Source organism: Pundamilia nyererei, unplaced genomic scaffold (assembly GCF_000239375.1).
Source record: "Pundamilia nyererei isolate P.nyererei 1_Seehausen unplaced genomic scaffold, PunNye1.0 scaffold00008, whole genome shotgun sequence".
In the NCBI taxonomy this organism is placed as follows: Eukaryota; Metazoa; Chordata; class Actinopteri; order Cichliformes; family Cichlidae; genus Pundamilia; species Pundamilia nyererei.
Genome location: NW_005187409.1, coordinates 3,946,579 through 3,966,130, shown reverse-complemented (window position 1 = coordinate 3,966,130; position 19,552 = coordinate 3,946,579). Strand labels below are relative to the sequence as shown.

Genomic DNA, 19,552 nt, shown 5'->3' with positions numbered 1-19,552 from the left:
CATACCACCAACTTACCGTATTTCCCGGACTACAAAGCGCACCTGAATATTAGCCGCACAAGCTAAAATCAGGGGAAAATCCTGTTTTGTACATACATTAGCCGCACCTGACTAAAGCAGTGGGTGTTTCAATGTTGACTTATCATATGTAAGAGAATATGCACAAAGGGAATTGTCAGGAAAGAGATGGCTGTTTGGAGACACACCCCTTTTATTAATATTTTGAAAAACAAGTTATGGGTACATATTTGCACAACTTTTTAGGTATATGTAAAAGTAGCGGTAATTACAAGTACGAAACATGTACTGTGCTTCATAAATGAGTAACAAATGTAGTACATAACAATAACCTACAGCACACCAGAAAAATAGATTCGGACTACCTTTTAGGCTCAAGAAAAGTCAGTCATTCACCACCATCTTCCTGCGCACTAAAACCACCAAAGTCCTCTTCTCCAGTGTCGGATACAAACAGGCTCAGGGTGGCTACGTCATCCACTCTCAGCTTCTTTCCTTCGTTGTCACTTACAAAACCAAAGAAATCCTCGTTGTCAGTGTCAGAGTCGAACACCCTCAGAAGGGCCGTGGCGGTGTCCTCCTCTCCATCATGCAGCAGTCCAGCCCTTCGAAATCCGTTGGTGATCGTGGATGTTTTCACACTTTTCCACGCTGTCAGAATCCACCGGTGGAGTTGAGCATGACTTGCTTTTCGCAAGTTTATTGCCGCTCGTCATCCACGCCTCCCGCTGAACGCGCAGCGCTACTTTGAAGTTTGTTTTTCGCGCTACTTGTACGGCACTATGTTGCCTGGCGGATGGACATGTGACCAACATACCACTCTTGAACCCCGATACTGTGTGTCTGATCACATGCCCTTCCGCCAGGCAACGTAGTGCCGTACAACAGCGGAACAAACAAAACAAATCGTCTTACGATATGACAGAAATCATGGACAATCCATAGAAAAGCCGCACCTGACTAAAAGCCGCAGGGTTCAAAGCTTGTGCAAAAAGTAGCGGCTTATAGCCCGACAATTACGGTGCTAGTTTTATTTCTGTCTATATTGTGAAGGTTAAATAAGTTTTAAATATATATAAATTGTCATTAAAAGCCTGATGTTTTAATCCCCAAAACCTAAATGTATCAGTATATTTACCACACAGGGAATCTACTGTCAGACTGTAGCATGTCCCCAAGTTTCTCATAATTTAAAAAAGCTTTTTAGGATGCCATATGTTGCAATACAATTGATATTTCTACTTCACACTACTGCAGCAGAAAAAGGTTACTGAACACTTCCTCGAGCTAAACCAGGAGAGGCTGTGAATGTGAAAACAAAAAGCACAGAGGACCATAAAACCCTCCACCCCAAAGTGAAGCCCACCACTACAGTACTTGTTGTGGTCACGTACAGTAGAAACTGTATGTTCGGCTTGCTGCCTGCTGGTCCGTGTCATTAGGAAGCAGCAGTACGTTATGGTAACAGCATTCCTGAGTTGTATATATGTTGAGTAATTGCAGGCTGTCTTGTTAAAGTTAACGATTCACCACCTTGTTAAACATGACAAACAGCCACATTTTTCATCGCGGGGCAGCAGGCTGTGGTCAAAGTGCATCAGCCAAGGTCAGTCACAACCCGCTTCTACCAACATGACACACCACAGGTTTCATAAGGGGGAAAAAAAGAAGGAAGTGGCAACAAATTAAATTCAAAATTGACAATTTATTTTCTCTCCATTGGGATTAGGTCACCATGATAAACACTTACAAAACAAAATGTAACAGGGACAATACTGGGAGCAGTAAACTCTCCTTTGTACAGGAGAACAGATTTCAACCTGCACTTCTCTGTGGTTTTCAACTATACCAGAGGCACTCTAATACAATGCAATGCAGCAATCTTTTGACTAAGATTCTGAAAAACAAAACCAACACTTGAAAGGATGAGTGAAACAAAGAAACCATCAGCTCAACACATCAGGATCTGTAGAAGCATGTGCTTCCTAACACTTCGGGAGGACCAAACACAGCACAGGGAAAAGTACAAAACTACAAAATTAATACAAAGTTAGTGGGGGTGGGAGAGAAATGAGTGGAAGTGCAGAGTTCAAATTCAAATCTTCCAATCATCTCCATCTTTAACGGATGACCAATCACTGAATGTCATCTTAATTGGCAAAAACCGCATGGTAACATGCACTGCTGTTGTCACCGGAAGAAAACTCAGGATCCACTCCAGTCTGAAATCCTGAACTTCATGTGCAACAATCAGTTTCAACTCTGGCATCAGGTACATAGTCACTATATGGCTTACAAGATAAACAGGTCCATATAAACTAGAAAGGTATGTAGACATCTTTCATAATCAAAACTAATTTACAGCAATATATTGGCAAAAAAAACTAAAGAGCTAAGTAACTTTATGTAAACAATGGTATACCACTGTACAGCTTATTCTAACATGGTATTTACAGGTCAAGTTCTTACTAGCTAGTTCCCATGTACAGAGGGTTCTTGTAAGGACAAAACACGGGGTGATGACGTACACTGTACGTTAGGCAATCTCAACCATCCCATCTACCTGCAAAGAACTGGATTAAAAGAGGGGAAACCCAACAAACAGCATCTGAGCCTACAGACTTGTTGAATTACCCAAAGCCTTCCTCCTCCTGTTACATGTAGTTTCTATTTTTTTAAATCATACATAAGGCAAGGATAGTTACGGAAGGTGGAGGCATCACATTCTTTGCGAGGGATTAGTGATTTAATAGATGGGATACAGGCTGATGGTTCTTTGGGGTAAATGCACTTTTTGAGAGAATCACTTGTTTTGTTTTTTTTCTCACATGTAACAAAAACACATCAGATTGCAACAAAGGGAACATGTGTAGTTCTGTCGGGAAATGTGCAAAATCTGCTCTAAAGCAAAGTGACAGTGTTGCAAATTTTAATGTACAAGGTACTGGGAGATTTACAGGGTCGTCACGAGACACAGCGGCGCAGACCCTTTTTTCCAACATACTGTATATACAAGGCACTAAGGATAAGATTCAAGGGCCACTCATCCAGTCTGGCAACGGCCTCGTCAGTCTGGTCGGAATATAGGATATTTGGGTAGGAATTCTATAAGAATCACCTGAAGAGAGGAAAAACACAATTTCGCAAGGTTAAAATCCAACTGTTTTCACCAGAGCACAAACATTACTAGTTACTTAACTAATCTCTTTATTACACAGACAAAGACAAAGTAATCAAAAGTTTAAGTTTAAGTAAGAGATTTGAGTTTCTCTGGATTTCTCTGAAAATCAGCTGCGGGATCACTCACATACATGCGGCCTAGCAAATCATTTAAATCAGCGGGGGTTGGTTACATAGGAAGAAAACCTGTCAAAGCAATGACGACCAGCAGCACCACAAACAACACACACCACCTCTCTAAAACTGTTTCAACAGTAACTACACATTACAACCTTCATGAAGGGAGGATTTATAACACAATGAATGTATTTGGCTGCATTTAATTACGCCAAGTTACTACATAAACAGACAGACTTTATACGTCATATATTTTTCTTGACTTTTATATTTACATTTAGTTGGAGCTGGAAAGGTGGTACTAAAAACCAACTAATTCCTCATTTACTAAGTACAAACTTTCTTTTTTACTTTGAAAGTTTCTACAAATTCACAATTAAATATCAGTTCATTCTAGCAAAGCACTAGAAAATGAGTCATTATTAAATAATCTGCAAATAACACTTATATATTTATATAACATTTCACTTCCCTTTTTGGTCCTTTGTCATAGAAACTGCTCATCCTTGTTTCCTGGACTGTTTTTTTTATTAATCCATTTTACCGAAAAACAATTGAGGAGCTAAAAATGATCTGCAGATTGATCAGTAAAGGGTATAGTTGAGAAATCCATGCCTACTTACATATTCCATCATATTACTGCTTTCACATTTTCTTTTACTGAGCTTCCAGTGCAGCCCCAGCTGATGAAAGAAAAAAAAAAGACACAGATACAATGAATGGACATCTCCCTCACTCTCAAACACACACAAAGACACACACACAAATGCACAAACAAAGGAAATCTTCTCTTTAGTGTCAGGGGAATTCGAGAGAAGGACTGTCTGGTCTCGCTGGGGTCAAACTGTGGCCAGACACCCTGAAGAGCTTCCTTTATACCTTTGCACGGCTACTAGCTGTAATTTGTTGCTGCGAGACAAAACAAAATTAACATGGACTTTTACTGCTGACCTCACGGTCCTTTCAGGCACTGCGTACCAGATTGCACCAGATCTGACTGGCGGGTTAAAACTTACACAACAGATTAATGATGTTTATCCATCACGATGATACTCATCTTACACACACTGACACAGACCAATTAAGCACTTTTACTCAGGTGCAATGTAGCCATCCTCCTTACCTTATGGTATAGTCGGTTATTTTCCCACTCTAACAGCTTCTGAATAGACCGCCTCGTCTTCGGGAACAGACCACAGATGGGAAAAAAAGGGTATGCCCGTTAATTCAAACAAAAATACACATTACTCAGTTTAACACGTGAACAGGTAACAGTTAACAGCCACGGTGTTAGGATTTATGGACTAAACTCCTAATTTACCAGCTAGTAATTTTCACTCTGTTGTCAGCAACTCTCGAGTGGTAATACCACCCTTGAGCTGAGCAAGAGAGAAGCAACGCCATGCAACGCATCATTTCTACACAGAGCCACCAATTGAACGCAAGTTGTTATTACCGTCTACACTTAGACCAATTGCTATAACAGCCCCTGAGTAATCAGCACTGATGTAAGGGAGAGTTAAACTGTCCAACTTGTGTCACAGGAGATTTGAGACTTACTCTCTTGTTGAGGCAGATAACGGGCCATAGGCTGCAGCCTACTGTACAGCAACAACACAGGCAGCCACAAAGAAGCCACTTCACATTCACAGGTAAGTTCTTCTTCAAACAAGCATTCACCCTGCTGATGCTGGTTTTGAATTCCTCTGGTGCTACCTAAAGAAAAAGGGACAGGACACGTAGTGAAATGAACATGGGAACTTCTCAGAAAACAAGGAAGTTGGATAATTCAATTGTTTCTTGGTCATGTTGACTTGAAAAGATTTCTCAATGCACAAAAGAAACCTGTGTACAAGGATCAAAGAGCTTTAGAAAACCAAACAGGTAGATATTTGCAGATGTTGTCCAGAGATGAGATCTAAATACATTCCCCCAACTTGCTAACCAGGCTTTGGACTGTTCAAGGCAAGGAGGGACTCAAAGGAGAGATAAGCTCAGTGCCTGTGGCAGCGCCGGCCAAACAACTTGAATGGATGCTCATTCCTCTCTGAGCCTGTACGCCATAAAACAGGGGTCGTAATCTTTTATGACAGGATGCAAAGGTCTCTTTGCAAACAGCCAAAGACCATAGAATAAAGCCCAGCAGGGCCTGATCTGCACCCTTCAATCATCATAATTGTGACCTCATCCATCACATGTCACCCTGGGTCACAATACCGAAGGTACTTTTTATTGCCCCACACTTCCCTCGGCCTGCTCTTACCCCTGCAGCCTTTTTGTGTTTCTGCGTCCGACCCAGGAAGCTTTCCTTTCTTGTCTACGGCAGAGTCTTCATTTCATTATTTTATCACCTGGTGCTGGACCCTCCGAAACACTGGGCGCCAACTGAGCACCATAGCCAGCTTACTCATTTACAGAGTTGGACAGCAGCTCCTTTTCTATGCAGTGTGGTACGCTACTTATAATGAATTTCCATCAGATCAAAACCCCTCACGGAAGGCTGAATGGGGAGGACTGGGGAAGTTAGGGCTGTAAAAAGCCCAAAGGAACAAAGGAATCACTGCAGCTTTAATTGCTCAATTCTTCCCACTTGGATTTGAACAGAAAGCAGTCTGCAAGACTGAAGTGCAAGAAAAACTTAAAAAGCAACTGTACCTTTCCCGTGAGAACAGAGGGAAATTCTGTGTCAAATCTGTTGCTCAGTCCAAACCTGAAAAAAACAAAACAAAACAGAGCAGATATGTCAAAAACAAACACTCAATAACAACAAAAATTTATCTAAAGCTAAAATATATTAGCTGCTCCTTATTTAACACTATTTACCTATTTTAATTATAACTTTATGACAGAAAAAAGGACAACATTAAACTAAAAATGTCAGCAAAGACTCTTTCCTATTTCTGTATGGTGTATAGACCCACTGTAGAGAGATCATGCTGCACTCACATGGGACAGTCTTGACTTTTGTGTCACTGTCTCTTGACAGGCTTAAGCAAAAGCATAAATTTTATCTACTGTTTTTAAAACAGTAGATAAAATGCACTTATATGTCACCATGTACACATGTTGACCAACACTGCAGAACTGGGTAATAAGATGGCCTTCATCAATGGTGGGTATTTTTTATATCGATCTGCTGTTTCAGTTCTTCAGTGGATAAAGTAACCCTTGTTAAGACAAGGATTTCATTCATTCTCTCCCTGGCTCAAAAAGATGGAATATCTGAATCAGATTGTCACCACTGGAATCAGCCAAACTGCTATTTTAAACATTAATAATTGAGAATCAGTGCAGCTTCACTTGGAGGTTACTTTATTTCTTGATGTAAAGAAGGATGAAAGAGCCACATCCATGGGATTCTGCATGATTGCTAGTCCATTGATTAAATAACTGTCAGCAAGTCCTTGTATTTACTTGACATTTGGCATGCAATCAGAACTTATCCCTAAAAATCTGATAACAGCCTTATCAGTACCCGAGGATGACTACTTGAGTCTGAAAAAGTTCTGCAGAATAAAATCAGCAGGGTGCAGCAATCCTCTAGCAGCAACAGCACCCTTCCAAACAGCTGATTATGTTTTCAAATTTGGGCTTTTTTCTGTCGTAGTTATTCTTAATAGCATCCACGTGTCAAGTTGAAGAAAGCTTCCAGCTTGGCCTCGGCATCAGCTCATAAGGTGAAGGATGAAGATGAAGGGTGGATCTGATAGCGATGACAGTGACAAACATCATCTTATTAAGTCCCTCTGAAGGTTGGACGTGCCTCGGGCTCTATCCCCCATTAATCAACATGATAAAGTGCAAAGGTCTCCATCATATATAGGCAGTTAAGGGACAAACAATTATGAAAACTACAGTAACCATTGCGAATTAGCCCACGACAGGTAATGTAATGCGAGTCAAAACACAAGAATGAGGACTTGTAGCTAAAAGAGCATCTCACGTAAACTTGACCAACGTTAACAACGGCTGCGCCTGCCAAGTTTTAGGTTGCCATGCTGACATAAAGTCGTTAACGTGGGTTTACGGGGAAACAGCTATACCCTCGACCAAACATATGGCTAACTGTTTTGATTTCCGTTAGCTCGCAGGCTAGCCTCAGCTAAACAGGCGATACCGGAAACAGAAAGAAAGCACAAACGTGGCTCCACTTACACCGTGATGTGCCCGGCCCCTCGCATAACCACGGGCTCCGGACAGTATCTGGGCAAGTGCTCCTCGCTCACTACGTGCTCATCCTCTTCGTCTTCTAACTCATAAATGGTATCAAAGTCCGCCATGTTGGGTAGTAAGACGCTCATGACGTCTACGGCGGGGCCGCGCACGGACGCACGAGGCCATGCGCGCGAGAGAGCCACACAGTGTGCATAGAGGAGAGAAGAAACCATCGCCCAGCTGAGTCCTGAAGGACCAGGCCTGGTATTAGACCGGAAAAATACATGTATTTAATAATCCACGGTAATATTTGTGTATGTGCAGGTGTGTGTATGAGTGTATACATAGGAGGATGGGGATTCTTGTTATTACTCTTATTATTAGCTGTTAATTTTTGTCCCATCCCCAATTTGATCATTAATGAAGTATAGATAATTCACATATCCCCAATGTTCCCCAGTTCTTTTTTTTTTCTTTCCCCCCACTTGCTCTTGTTCTTGTATGTATTCTGTGCCTTGGCCCGTCTCGAGATGTATTTTTCCAATGGGAGAATATGTCAGAATAAAAGTTTCATATTCGGGGATAATCAATGAACTTCCTCATTTCAGACATATGCAGAGGGTCAAAGTCAGGAACACCCCGTAATAAGCCACATGTCAGCTACAGAGGCTTGAACTACTCACTTTAAATGACAATAACCTGCTTTGCTGACCTTTTCCAGACAAATGAAACTGCACCCTAACATAGGCTTAAATCTACAATGTGAACCGGTCCAAATGGATCAGGAAATTAAAAATCCCATTTAACTCTTTTGTATCTGATGCTTTTGTATACATTTACATGTATTCTTTTAGCCACGTACTGAAAGGCCAAGCTTTGCATGTAGGCCACTCAAACTCTTTGTTTATTGCAAGGCTACCGACTCTTTTCATGTTTACACTTGTCAAATCTTTTAAAATTCCAAATTAAAAGTAGATGCATTGAAATGACGCAAAATTATGCATCAAAGGGGGGAAAAGCCTCACGGATGATGTCCCTGGCTTTTTAGAACTTCTTGCAGTTAAATTTTAAATAAAAGGCCATGCTGAGATGATAATTCCCTGGTTGATATACCAGTGAACAGGCCTGGTTAGGTTTTTATTCTGTGAATCCCAGATGCACAACAATTCAGAAATAAAGAAATTGACAGATCTACTGCAAAACACCTTTTATTTACATTTTCAAAGTTGCCATTAGACGACCTCTCTACCCGTACCATCTGTTTGATTGATTCACAAAACTGTGCTTGAAAGCGTAAACGATTTGTCCAGTTAGATTTAGCTTCCCGAGGTCCAGTGTAATACTTCAATGGCGTGTCCCTGATTTCTCACGTTATCCACAAACACATGCACGTCATACCAAATACAAAAAAAGATAGGCTATTTATATCTTATTAACTCACAAACGTTTTAAAACTGTTTAAAAATACTTCGATTTTCTCCCCCCCATTTCGTTAAAACTATTCTATAAAAACTAATATTTGAAGAGCCTCCAGCGTTTCCTTGCTTTAAAGCAGCTGTTTATCCGCAGCTTTGTGCTTCAGGACTTGGGTTCAGATCCTCTGGCTTCCTGTCAAGTGTCCTGTGAGTGCCCACTTATATGTGATCGTCCTCAGGGCGAGCTGTTCTACTGAGTCACAGTCACTTGCTGTATATTCCTGATAGAGGGCAAGGTGTTCATTCCCTGAGGAGGGTACATAGAGCCGTGGATGTCCGTGGGACTGAGAGACCCCGGAACCGGCAGAGGGCTGACTGAACCCGGGTCACTGTGCACAGACCCGCTGCTGCCGTCGGACTGACCCATCTTTTTCTTGATCAACTTTCTCTCTTTAGCTCTGCGGTTCTGAAACCATATTTTCACCTGAGGAGACGCAAAAAGAAAGAAAGAAAATTTTATTTGATGAATATTTTCCTGTTCATATAATTTGATAATTAATATACAAAGCAAATAACGTGTACATCAACAGGTCCACAAAATAGGCCTGAAAAGCAAGTATATATAACCCAATTGCTTTTTCATTTTATTCTCTATTTTATTAAATTAAATTAAATAAAAACACCCAATTAGAAACTTTTTCCCCGAGTTTGGGCGTTCCCTATTTTTTCTCTATTTTGTCCACTGGCATAATGAAAAATAAAATAAAATAAAATCCAGGTCTGTAAAAATAGGCCTTGAAAGGAAATAAATAACAAATAATTTGTTGTTGCATTTCTCGTATTTTTTATTTATTTATCTTTTTAGTAAGGCATTACTCTGACATTTTTTATTCTCTGAATTATTTATTGTCATACAAAATTAACAAAATTACATTAAAATGTTAAATATTTACTAAATTAAGCATTTAATAGAATAATTTCAAACAGAAATGTGAAAATGTATAATACAAAGCGTAATTAAATCACCGAAATAACTACAAATAATTTATGTTTCCAATCATAAATTATTTGCAGACCCTCCCTGTCCAATAATGAATTTATGCGGCTGTAATATAAATACAGGCACAATTTATTGCCTGACAATACTGACCTACTTTTGTGGTTAGAAGCACATGTAAACATACAGCTTATTTTACGTATTTATATATTTTATGCCATGTGATAATTCTTTCATATAGAAATTACTATATAGGTATATTTATATGATATTGATTGTCGTTTCTTTAATCAACAAAAGGACAGAAAATAAAACAGTAATTAATAGAGACCAACCTGTCTTTCCGACAGACCGAGGTTGACAGCCAGCTCAGATTTCCTTCTGATGGTGATGTATCTGTTGAAATGAAACTCCTTCTCCAGCTCCAATCTCTGATGGTCTGTGTACACTACCCTGTACTTCTCCTTCGTCCTTGTCTTACCTGTGAAGGTGAAAAAACAAAAAACACATAGTCATGAAGAGGTCGTCTGCCCGTTTTTAGGATCATCTGCTTGTAGCCAAGTGGTTGAACTGGAAGGTTTCCCCCCGGAGCAGGCTGCATGCCAGGGCCGGTCTATCGACGCATAGCATCTTTATAAGCTGCGTCTTCAATACACATGTCTCTGTCTTTTCAACAGATACGCAGTTACAGCTTTTTGATCTTGCTTTGATGACAGCTGTAGTGCGCTGAATTTCAAAGAACGACGAGTCAGTTCCTCCACGAGACACGTGGGTTCAACTCAGTTCATTCTGCGTAAATATCCAAATTACTGTCCGAATGTGGGCTATTGCTATTTGAAATGGCTTTACACTTTCCCAGGTACAAATGTGTGTGTCATCGGTCTTATGGAGGAGTGAAAAAAAACAACAACTAAAGGAAACCAGTAAACTCACCATGAATTCGGCTAAAAGATTTAAACTGATGTCTGGATATTATTTTAAAAAAAACCACTCCTATATGGCATGGATAAAATAGCTCTACTGTAAACCAAATACATTCAATCTGAAATGCATAACATCCACATTCTTTTTTGAACGTGTAAGTACTCTGCGTTTGAGATATTAGCTGTGAAAAACGTCACTCTTTTCCGGCAATATAACTCTTGGGAAAGGAAGGGAGGTTGGCGCATATCAAAGCGAAGAGGTGCTGAAAGAAAAAGGGACACTGCCTGGATATGACGGATAACACCAAACACTGTAACAGAGAGGCCGACCTTGCATCTCCTGCAGTAATGACATTTACATCACAACTGGGCCTGGCGCCGATTCCTTGCACCTTTTAAAATTTCTTCCATGGGAATAGAGCAGCCAGAGCTGCTGGGCTCAGGTCTGGGATTAGAATGTCAGGCCAATCCTAACTATCATTTACATCAAAGTTAAGACATGGAAACGGTTTGTGGATACATTTGATGCCATTGGTAATTAACAGAGTTTCCACAGAAGCCAAATAAATTATGACCTTATAAGTAGCCTATTTAAGATTTAACGAGGTTTTATATTCATAACAGTTTAAATTTAAGCAACCTGCAAAATGCACTGTCACAGGACCGGAGTTTCCTTCTGCTTGTTCAACTTCTTTTCAGTGCTTTTTTCAATTTTCCGGTTGTACCCTTTCCATCAGCGTGGAGTTTGGTGTGTTTCGATGGAACTTGTTTGATTTTACACATTATTTTAAATGACATGACCTGTGCGTAAATGGACGCAGAAACTAAGCCGCGCAAAAAACTAATTTCTGCTGCACAACCAGCTTCTCTATTCCTTAAATACACAGAATAGCATTTTGGCACAATGGTCTCACCTGTAGACGACGATTGCGCAGTTTTGCTCATCCATTGGTATGAATTACGCCTTTCCCTGCCAGGAGAAAGTTGTGCAACATTAACGTTGTCCGGTGGCGGTTGTAATACCGCAGATCCCGGAGGATGCATATGTGTGTACTCGTTTGAACAGTAAGGAACCTGTCCAGGAGATGAGTTATTCATGGGCGTAGGAATAGTATTAGGGGGTCCCAAACTATAAGCACCCCAGTCCTCTCGAGGGGCGCTATATGAAGGCCCCCAGCTCCCCGTAGACTGTGGGTGCGTATCCATGTTTGGCACATGATGGTATCCAGTAAAGTCGGGGTACTGTGGTGTTGAAACAAAATTCTGTGGAGGCAGATTGATGCTTGATCTTCTTACAGGCCCTTGGTGATACATGCCGCTTTCTTTATCCAGTAGGTATCCAACATACATGATTTGGTGAAAAACCTTTAATATATCAAAACAGCTGAGGGGTTATGTTGCCTATTTTAAGGCGACATTGTCTCCCTGTAGCTGTTTAAAAAGCAATCCTTGTGGTTTATAGTCCAAATCGGTTCCCAGAGAGAAATGCAAAGTAGTTCCAGCCTGTCTCCAGCCTCACATGCTGTGGCTCTGTTGACAAGAGACCAAAGGTACACTAAGGCCTGCCTGACATCAGCCAACTCCTCAACTCTTGTAGATTTGCATCCAAATGAGAGCGAGTTGTCCCCTTGCGCCTGTCCTGTAGCGCGTCATCACAGGACAGTGGGCCTATCCTGGACATGAGTTCCTCACACCGTGAATAAATTAGCACCAGGGCCTATCAGCTGCACATGCTGCAATAAACCGAGGCAACACGTTCACAAATGCATTAATTCAAAAGGCCTATGCGTAATTGCGCACATTTCTCACATTTGTTGCAAGAATTAATTTTCTATTGGCAACTGAGCAATTGCCTACATTAAAATGCAGTAACGATGCCAACATTTCTAGAGTTTCATCTTATAATTACGCAACGTTTAGATCGAATTTAGATTTCAAAGCTGCAGGGATTCAGCAGTTTCCAACCACGCTTCACACGTAAACCCCGAATTATTTGTCAAGATATTCACTTGCAAACGAGGTGCAAAGTATGAGACTTTAATTCTTTAAGCAAGTAGTATTCCGTGTTCACACCTCAAGGTCGCACTTCACAGCTAATTCCGGTTACAAGGAAACTCCCGCAACCCCCTGCATGACAAACAGCGGCCTGCGACACATGAGTCAACGCTGTCCCCTCAAACTGCTCTGCATACATTTTTCTGTAAGTTTTCTTAATGTTAGTGTGTCAATGAATCGATTAAAAAGAGCCCATTTGTATAACTCAGATCTCTATAAAATCCCATATCATAGATTAATGGACAGGAAATAGTAACAAATGTAGCAAAGTGGACGCGGGTTTATGGAGGCAAGCAGCAGTTCAGACGTGACGTGTGCACACACATGTCTGAACTGCTGCTTGCCTTCTGTTGCCTGATTAAATTCGTCGCTCAGGAATTTAATCAGCGCAGAAACATAACTGGGGGTGAAAATCTCATCTGGTTAATGGTGAGAAAATACTACTGAGTGATCGAGTCGTTTCTTGACACTCCACGGCCCAGTCACGCCTGTGATTTGCACACAGTGCAGCGTCCTGGCTGTCAGTCAGCTGGCTCTGCTTCAGGAAATCCTTTAACTCTGCATTTTGGCAGCAAGGGGGGTAGCGTACTGCAGTGTCGTGGCACTTTGAAGTAAGAGAAAGCTTCTTGGCTTTCCCGATCCATGACATTACAAATGACTAAAATTCAATATGTGCTTTTCTAATGCGTATTACTTAGTGGGATTCAGGTAAAGCACTCAAATAATAAAGGTGTACACAGTGACAACCACTTTTGATTTTTCTGTAAGGAAAAAGAAAGTGTTGGAAGCAGACAGGAACAGCCATTAAAAAAAATACAGATAAGAATCTATCTGCTAGTTGTTCACTACGTGTTTTATTACACTCATACAAAACCACCATAAACCCGCGTCCACTTTGCTACATCACTGCACTGTTTGCTCTGGAATCACTGGTCTGTCCTTCAGTTTCGGCCTTTCTGGATTATAATAAGACCAAATGACGCCCTCTTGTTGATTTCCACAGAACTACTGCTGTTGCTGTAACTTGATTGATTTTCAGTTTGACAACCTCAAGAGGGCAGCCTCCGCCAATAAAACCATCAACCCAGCCATTCTCTTCCTCTCATCCTTCCAATAAAACCAACTGATCCACACATTTTTAGAAATCTGCTATTAATATAAGCTTTGCGATAATTTCTAGTTTATTTTCAATATTGCTTATGAAGTTCAGCATGTGCCTCCATGTCTAAATATGAAATCAGCTTGATTCTAAGTTTGCAAACTACTTTTATTGATGGAGGAGCTTAAAATCTATTAAAGAGGATGGGTAGATGAGCTTGCTGTGGATATATCTCCCTATGACTGAAGGTCTTGTCTGCATAATATTAATGCAATGTACAAAGACATGGATAATACATTTGTACAACTGATAATAATACACAGATGGCATCAACAAAGCGTGGGGCACAAATGGCTTCTGTTCTTGTGGAATAATTTAAAAGACTTTATTTCTGAAGTCTTGAAGAAAGGATTTCAAATCTCTGTGAAGCTGTCTATCTCAGGTTCAACAACTGAACTTCAACACTCTGACTTTTCTTCCTTTAAAAAAAGTACTATTTCCTAATTATTCTCTTTAAATGTCCATCTGACTGGGTTCACATCATTCTGCATCTGATGGTTCTTGCAAATCTGTGAGAAAAGTCCTGCTGTCAAGTAATTACATGTCATTAGGTGACATTTATGAAGTGAACCACTCTGCGGGAACTCTAGTTTGACTTATCTTAAGGAAATCTGCTCATTTATCATCATGGCTGCTGTCACATGGTGTTGGCCCTACAGACTCAGAGCATTATTTCTGGATGACATCATCAACACAGTTCACTCTCAGCACATCAGGAATAAAACGTGACCTATTTTCTGCCCTTTATTCTCACCCACAACTTTATGTTTCAATCCTTCTGGTATGAGCATTAGTTGGCAAACATTCTGATATTTCAGTATCGTTACTGAAACACCACTTCACCACAGAACTCCTATCATAAAGCCCTTAAATTACTTTTGTACGTATAGTTCTTTGTAAATTACGGTGCTGATGATCAAAATCTAAGCTCAGGTTCATTTTGATTCTGTGTTTGCATTCAAATGTTTGTTGCCTCTGAGTGCGACACGATAAACACCTGCAACTATCTAGTAAAAACACTAGATGGTGCAGTTGAGTTATGCAACGTCTCCAGTCTTAAAGCTTCTCTTGCATGTGCACAATAAAAACTCACAGGTAAATGTCTATCACTAATTTCATTGTGTTTGTGTTATGTATTACGCCTCACGGCGCTCTTGTTTACTCTCATTGCTGTTGTAATTGGCATTGTTTTATGCTTGCCACTTGTTCCTGTACTAATAATCATTAAATAAATAGAATAGAATATACAGCAAAAGGCAGTAAAAGCTTTTATACAGCATTGACAAGGTGGCTTAGATAGTTTCCATGATAATTAAAAGAATAATGACAGGAAAAAATGCAGAAGTGTTAAAAATGAACCCACAATAATTGAATGTTCTCATTGTCTGATGAGTCTTTTGTCTTTTTTTCAGGAATGCACATATTAAATATTTACTCACTGGTTTGATAGAGCTCGATTCGGTTGACCTCAGTCACCAATAAAAATGTGCAATGACTTCAAACTGAGAAACAAAAGTCACATCTCTCTCTTTGAGCTCGGCATAATGTAAATATAGTAGATCAATGGCAGTCAGAGGTGAAGCAGCCCAGGAATTTATTGATGTCTTCAATTTAACACGGCGCATCTCCGCAGGGGATAAAACACAACCACTTGTTACTATTTTGAGAGATGGTTTGTTTTTGTTTTTAAACAAATTAACCAATCCTGAGTCATTTATAACGCAAAACATCTGGGAAGCACGAAATCATGTTCTGCAGTAAATGTACTCAGGATACGACAGAATGAATGTTGGCAACGTGACGAAAATGTTCTTGCAAGTTGTTTTTGCAACAGTAACAATTAGCCATCCTTTACTTACGCAATAACACGCAAAATTAAACTCTGAGAATTAGAAGAAGCTACAACATGCATTGCTGGATTCCTGATAATACATAAATACATTAGTTTGTGTCATATAATCCATTACAGTACGACAAAACAGTATATTTCACATCTAAAATGTTTTTATGTGAATACGAAATAACTGTCGCTTTTGTATTTGAGCTAACATATTCATTAAGTCTCTACCAATTTGTTGTTTTAGTAGAAGCTGTTAGTCCTAAGTAATAGTTGTTCATCTCTTCCCATAATGATCTTTGAGACTGGAACTGTAAAAGAGCAGGATTATTCAATATTCAGTACCAAAGATACCACAGTACCCACAGAACTCTACAAAACATTTCAAATTAAGTGATTTGCTAAATATAGTACCTGTTTTTTATGTGTAGATCTAACTGTACTAAATCAATTCAAAGAGTCGCCTCAAGGCGCTTTATATTGTAAGGTAGATCTTACAATAATACATACAGAGAAAAACCCATCGATCATATGATCCCTTATGATTTAGCGCTTTGGCGACAGTGGGAAGGAAAAACTCCCTTTTTACAGGAAGAAACCTCTGTGCTACTGTATGGCTAACAACCTTTGTCACATTATCTAGGATTTCGACTCACTAGGTGATCACTTGATGTTAAAGAAGAAATATTACTAGGACCTTTTATTGAGAAAGATGGTGTTTGCACCTGCTGCCACCACTGGGACTGCTGGGAAATATGTGTCATGTGGAAACATTTTCAAGAACTTCAGGAAATTAACAAACAAACAAAAAAAAAAAGGACAAGAAAAGAAGACGAAAAAAATACATTTGTGTCGGGTTGAGTAATTCATGTGTTCTGCATTACTAAAAACATTTGGAAATCAAGTAAAAATAGTTAAATAGTTGAAAAACACATTTCTAGGAAACCATCAGAAAGCTTGAAAGTTTAAATTTGAATGTGACAGGCTGGCATCCTGGCAGTGGAGAAAAGAAAAAAAAGAGGGAAAAAATGCACAATGTTTGCTTTATTCGCAGCATGTGTTCCCCTTCAGTCATTCTGCTCACTGATTGGAAACAGAAAACAGATCTAAATCAGATAGGACCGGGATTCTGAGCATCTCATGCTTCTGTGTAACTCAGTGCAAACAAGAGGCGTGCAGAGCTTATGTCTTGTTCTGAGTTCACCAGTGCATCAGCTTGTTCCTTGAGCCTTCCACCCTCGGAGTGAAGCGCACTTGCCCCCATTGTTCAGCACCTTCGGCTGTATAGAGTCCTCCACCACTAGGGGGGGGCCTGAGAAAAATGCAGCAATCAGAGTGGCATAATTAATGTGAACATGATGGTTTTTATTTTGAAGCTCAGTTGAATGTTTGTGGTTTTAATCTCTTCTCTCTGGACTTCTGTTGGCCACCCTGTTGCTCTGTGGTGGTTTTGATGAACTTATTATTCTTACTGAACTCTGGTCTCCTTTCATACACGTACTACATATGTGCACTGGGGTTATGTGGGTAAAATTACCATAAATGTTCCACCCAGAGGACATGGATAGTTTGTTTTGTTTAAAACGTTTGACATGTTTAACTGTTCCTTTGTGTCTTTTGTAGTTTGAGATTTCGGTAACGGTCCAGGATGAAATTTCCAGATAACAAGTAAATGGGTTGTTATGAAATTTTGTATAAATACTAACGTTCCCCTGAAGACCAGTCCTAATGACGGGAAATTATGACCCTGTTGCACTCTCAAATGGTAAAAAATTAGACTTATCCTCTTATATTAGTATCAGTATGAAAGTACAGCCATGCAAGTTTTGCATATCTCTGTGTTTTCAGGCCATTTATCCATCTACCTTTTAACCACTTGTCAAATTCAGGGTTATGGGGAGGGTCCCATAACCTAACATGCATATCTTTGGCCTGTGGGAGCCAGAGTACCCCGAAGGAACTCATACAGGCACAGCAAGAACATGCAAACACAACACAGAATGTCTCCAGACACTTTTTTAACCCAGAACCTTTTGCCGTGAGGCCACAGCGATAACCACTGCATCACTGTGCCAAAATCTTTCAAGTCACTGAGGATGTATCCTGCTGATTGTGATGGTTCAGCTTTTTACATTACCTTCATTTCATACAGGCCCATATTGGCTTGTATAAAGTAAGGTAAGAGCAATACGTTTATTCTGTAAAATAAACCTGTGTAATTTATTTATTTATTTTACAAAAACAGGAACCTTCTGTTGACTTTTTCAGACTGTGTCTGTCTTTGAGGTTACAAAAAGCAGGATTACTTATATAACACAACATACCTAAATGTTGTATTAACATTTAAAATCTCTTATTTATTCACTATCGTGAATGACCAACGATACGAGCCAGACTTTTGTTTGATTTTTTTTTTATAAAGTGGTCTTCTGCAATGCACACACACAGCAGATGGACAGAATGTCCTTAGGAAGCCATTTGTAAAACATGGTAGAGGTTGTGTCATGATTTATAATTCCATCAATTTTTGTCAAAATTGATGGAATTATGAACATAGAAAAGTACCATCAGAGTTTAATCCACCATTCAATATCATCTGGAAAGCATCTGATGGGCAACAGCTTAATGCATGACAGTCATAAGCATGACAATGATACCAAACACACTTGTTATGCAGTAAAATCATACCTGGATAGAACAAACACAAACTCAAACACTATCAGGATGGATCAGCCTCCAAAAGCATGACTGACAGTCCATGACCAGGCAAAACAGGCTCTTTGGAGCAACGCAGACTAATTCCAGCAATTCACCCAGACCCATAAACAGAATACTTTTTTTTGATTTTTTGGGGGGGAGGTTGTTTTGTTTTCAGAACATCCAGTTCTGCTCTCTGGCTGCTTTTTGCCCATGTGTGGTTAGAGGAAGCGGGGCGAGGAAACACAGAACCTTCTAAGTGGCTCTATTTTTGCCTCACTGTTTGTTGTTTTTGTCAATTTGAGAAGTTTCTGAGAAATACGTCCACACCTATGCTGTAATCGCTCTTCATCTCCAATGCAGCACCATCAACATCTCAACATTCCCATACCTGCTGCACATGGCCATATATTGACCTGATGCTGATCTCTTGTTTGTTTTTTCCTTTTGCCCTCTGAACCACAGAGGACCTGAAGCTCAAGTCTTTATTTAGCCGATGGCTTGATTTTTTCACTTTGCTCATTAAAGGTAGACTAAAGTTGGGTGTCAAATGGGGACAGTATCCGGCTTATTGTTCTGCATTTAGGTGAGAGGCGTGGACAGGCCTCGCCACCTTTCACCTTCTCGAGCAGGGGTCTGGGAATGGCATTCATGTGGGAAGGGGTTTAACCTGCTGATTGGTCAGCTGCCTGTAATCGTGTATGATAGGATTTGAAGCTGTATCACAGATGTTTTTGGCAAAGTTTCAGAGGCTCCTTGGGCTCATTAATGGCCGTTTTTCAGTGATTAATGGAAAGTTTTTGCTGCTGTGTTTGCTTTGGGACGAGGCTGTTGGGAATGGTCAAGGAAGGTGGATGGATAGTATGAATGCAGTTGTTAAATGAAGGAAACGTAAACAGTCCACACTGTACAGTAATGAAAATGAATAATCTATATAGAAGGTTTCTAAGACTTCACTGAGAAACCTGGTGCAGGAAATCCTTCTGATGCTCTCCCTTT

The 19,552-nt window shown here is 40.0% G+C and overlaps 2 protein-coding genes across 2 annotated transcripts; both read right to left on the bottom strand.

The window, feature by feature from the left end:
- Nucleotides 1-1,703: 1,703 nt before the first annotated feature.
- chic1 (cysteine-rich hydrophobic domain 1) lies at nucleotides 1,704-7,689 on the bottom strand. The gene is made up of 6 exons (XM_005723014.1): nucleotides 7,471-7,689; nucleotides 5,971-6,025; nucleotides 4,876-5,031; nucleotides 4,439-4,495; nucleotides 3,939-3,998; nucleotides 1,704-3,136 (listed from the first exon to the last, which is right to left on the bottom strand). Exons 1-6 carry the CDS (start codon nucleotides 7,614-7,616, stop codon nucleotides 3,086-3,088), a joined length of 525 nt encoding a protein of 174 aa, XP_005723071.1. The 5' UTR covers nucleotides 7,617-7,689; the 3' UTR covers nucleotides 1,704-3,085.
- A 1,446-nt stretch (nucleotides 7,690-9,135) lies between these two features.
- On the bottom strand, nucleotides 9,136-12,155 carry cdx4 (caudal type homeobox 4). The gene is made up of 3 exons (XM_005723013.1): nucleotides 11,720-12,155; nucleotides 10,218-10,363; nucleotides 9,136-9,369 (listed from the first exon to the last, which is right to left on the bottom strand). Exons 1-3 carry the CDS (start codon nucleotides 12,153-12,155, stop codon nucleotides 9,136-9,138), a joined length of 816 nt encoding a protein of 271 aa, XP_005723070.1.
- Nucleotides 12,156-19,552: the final 7,397 nt, after the last annotated feature.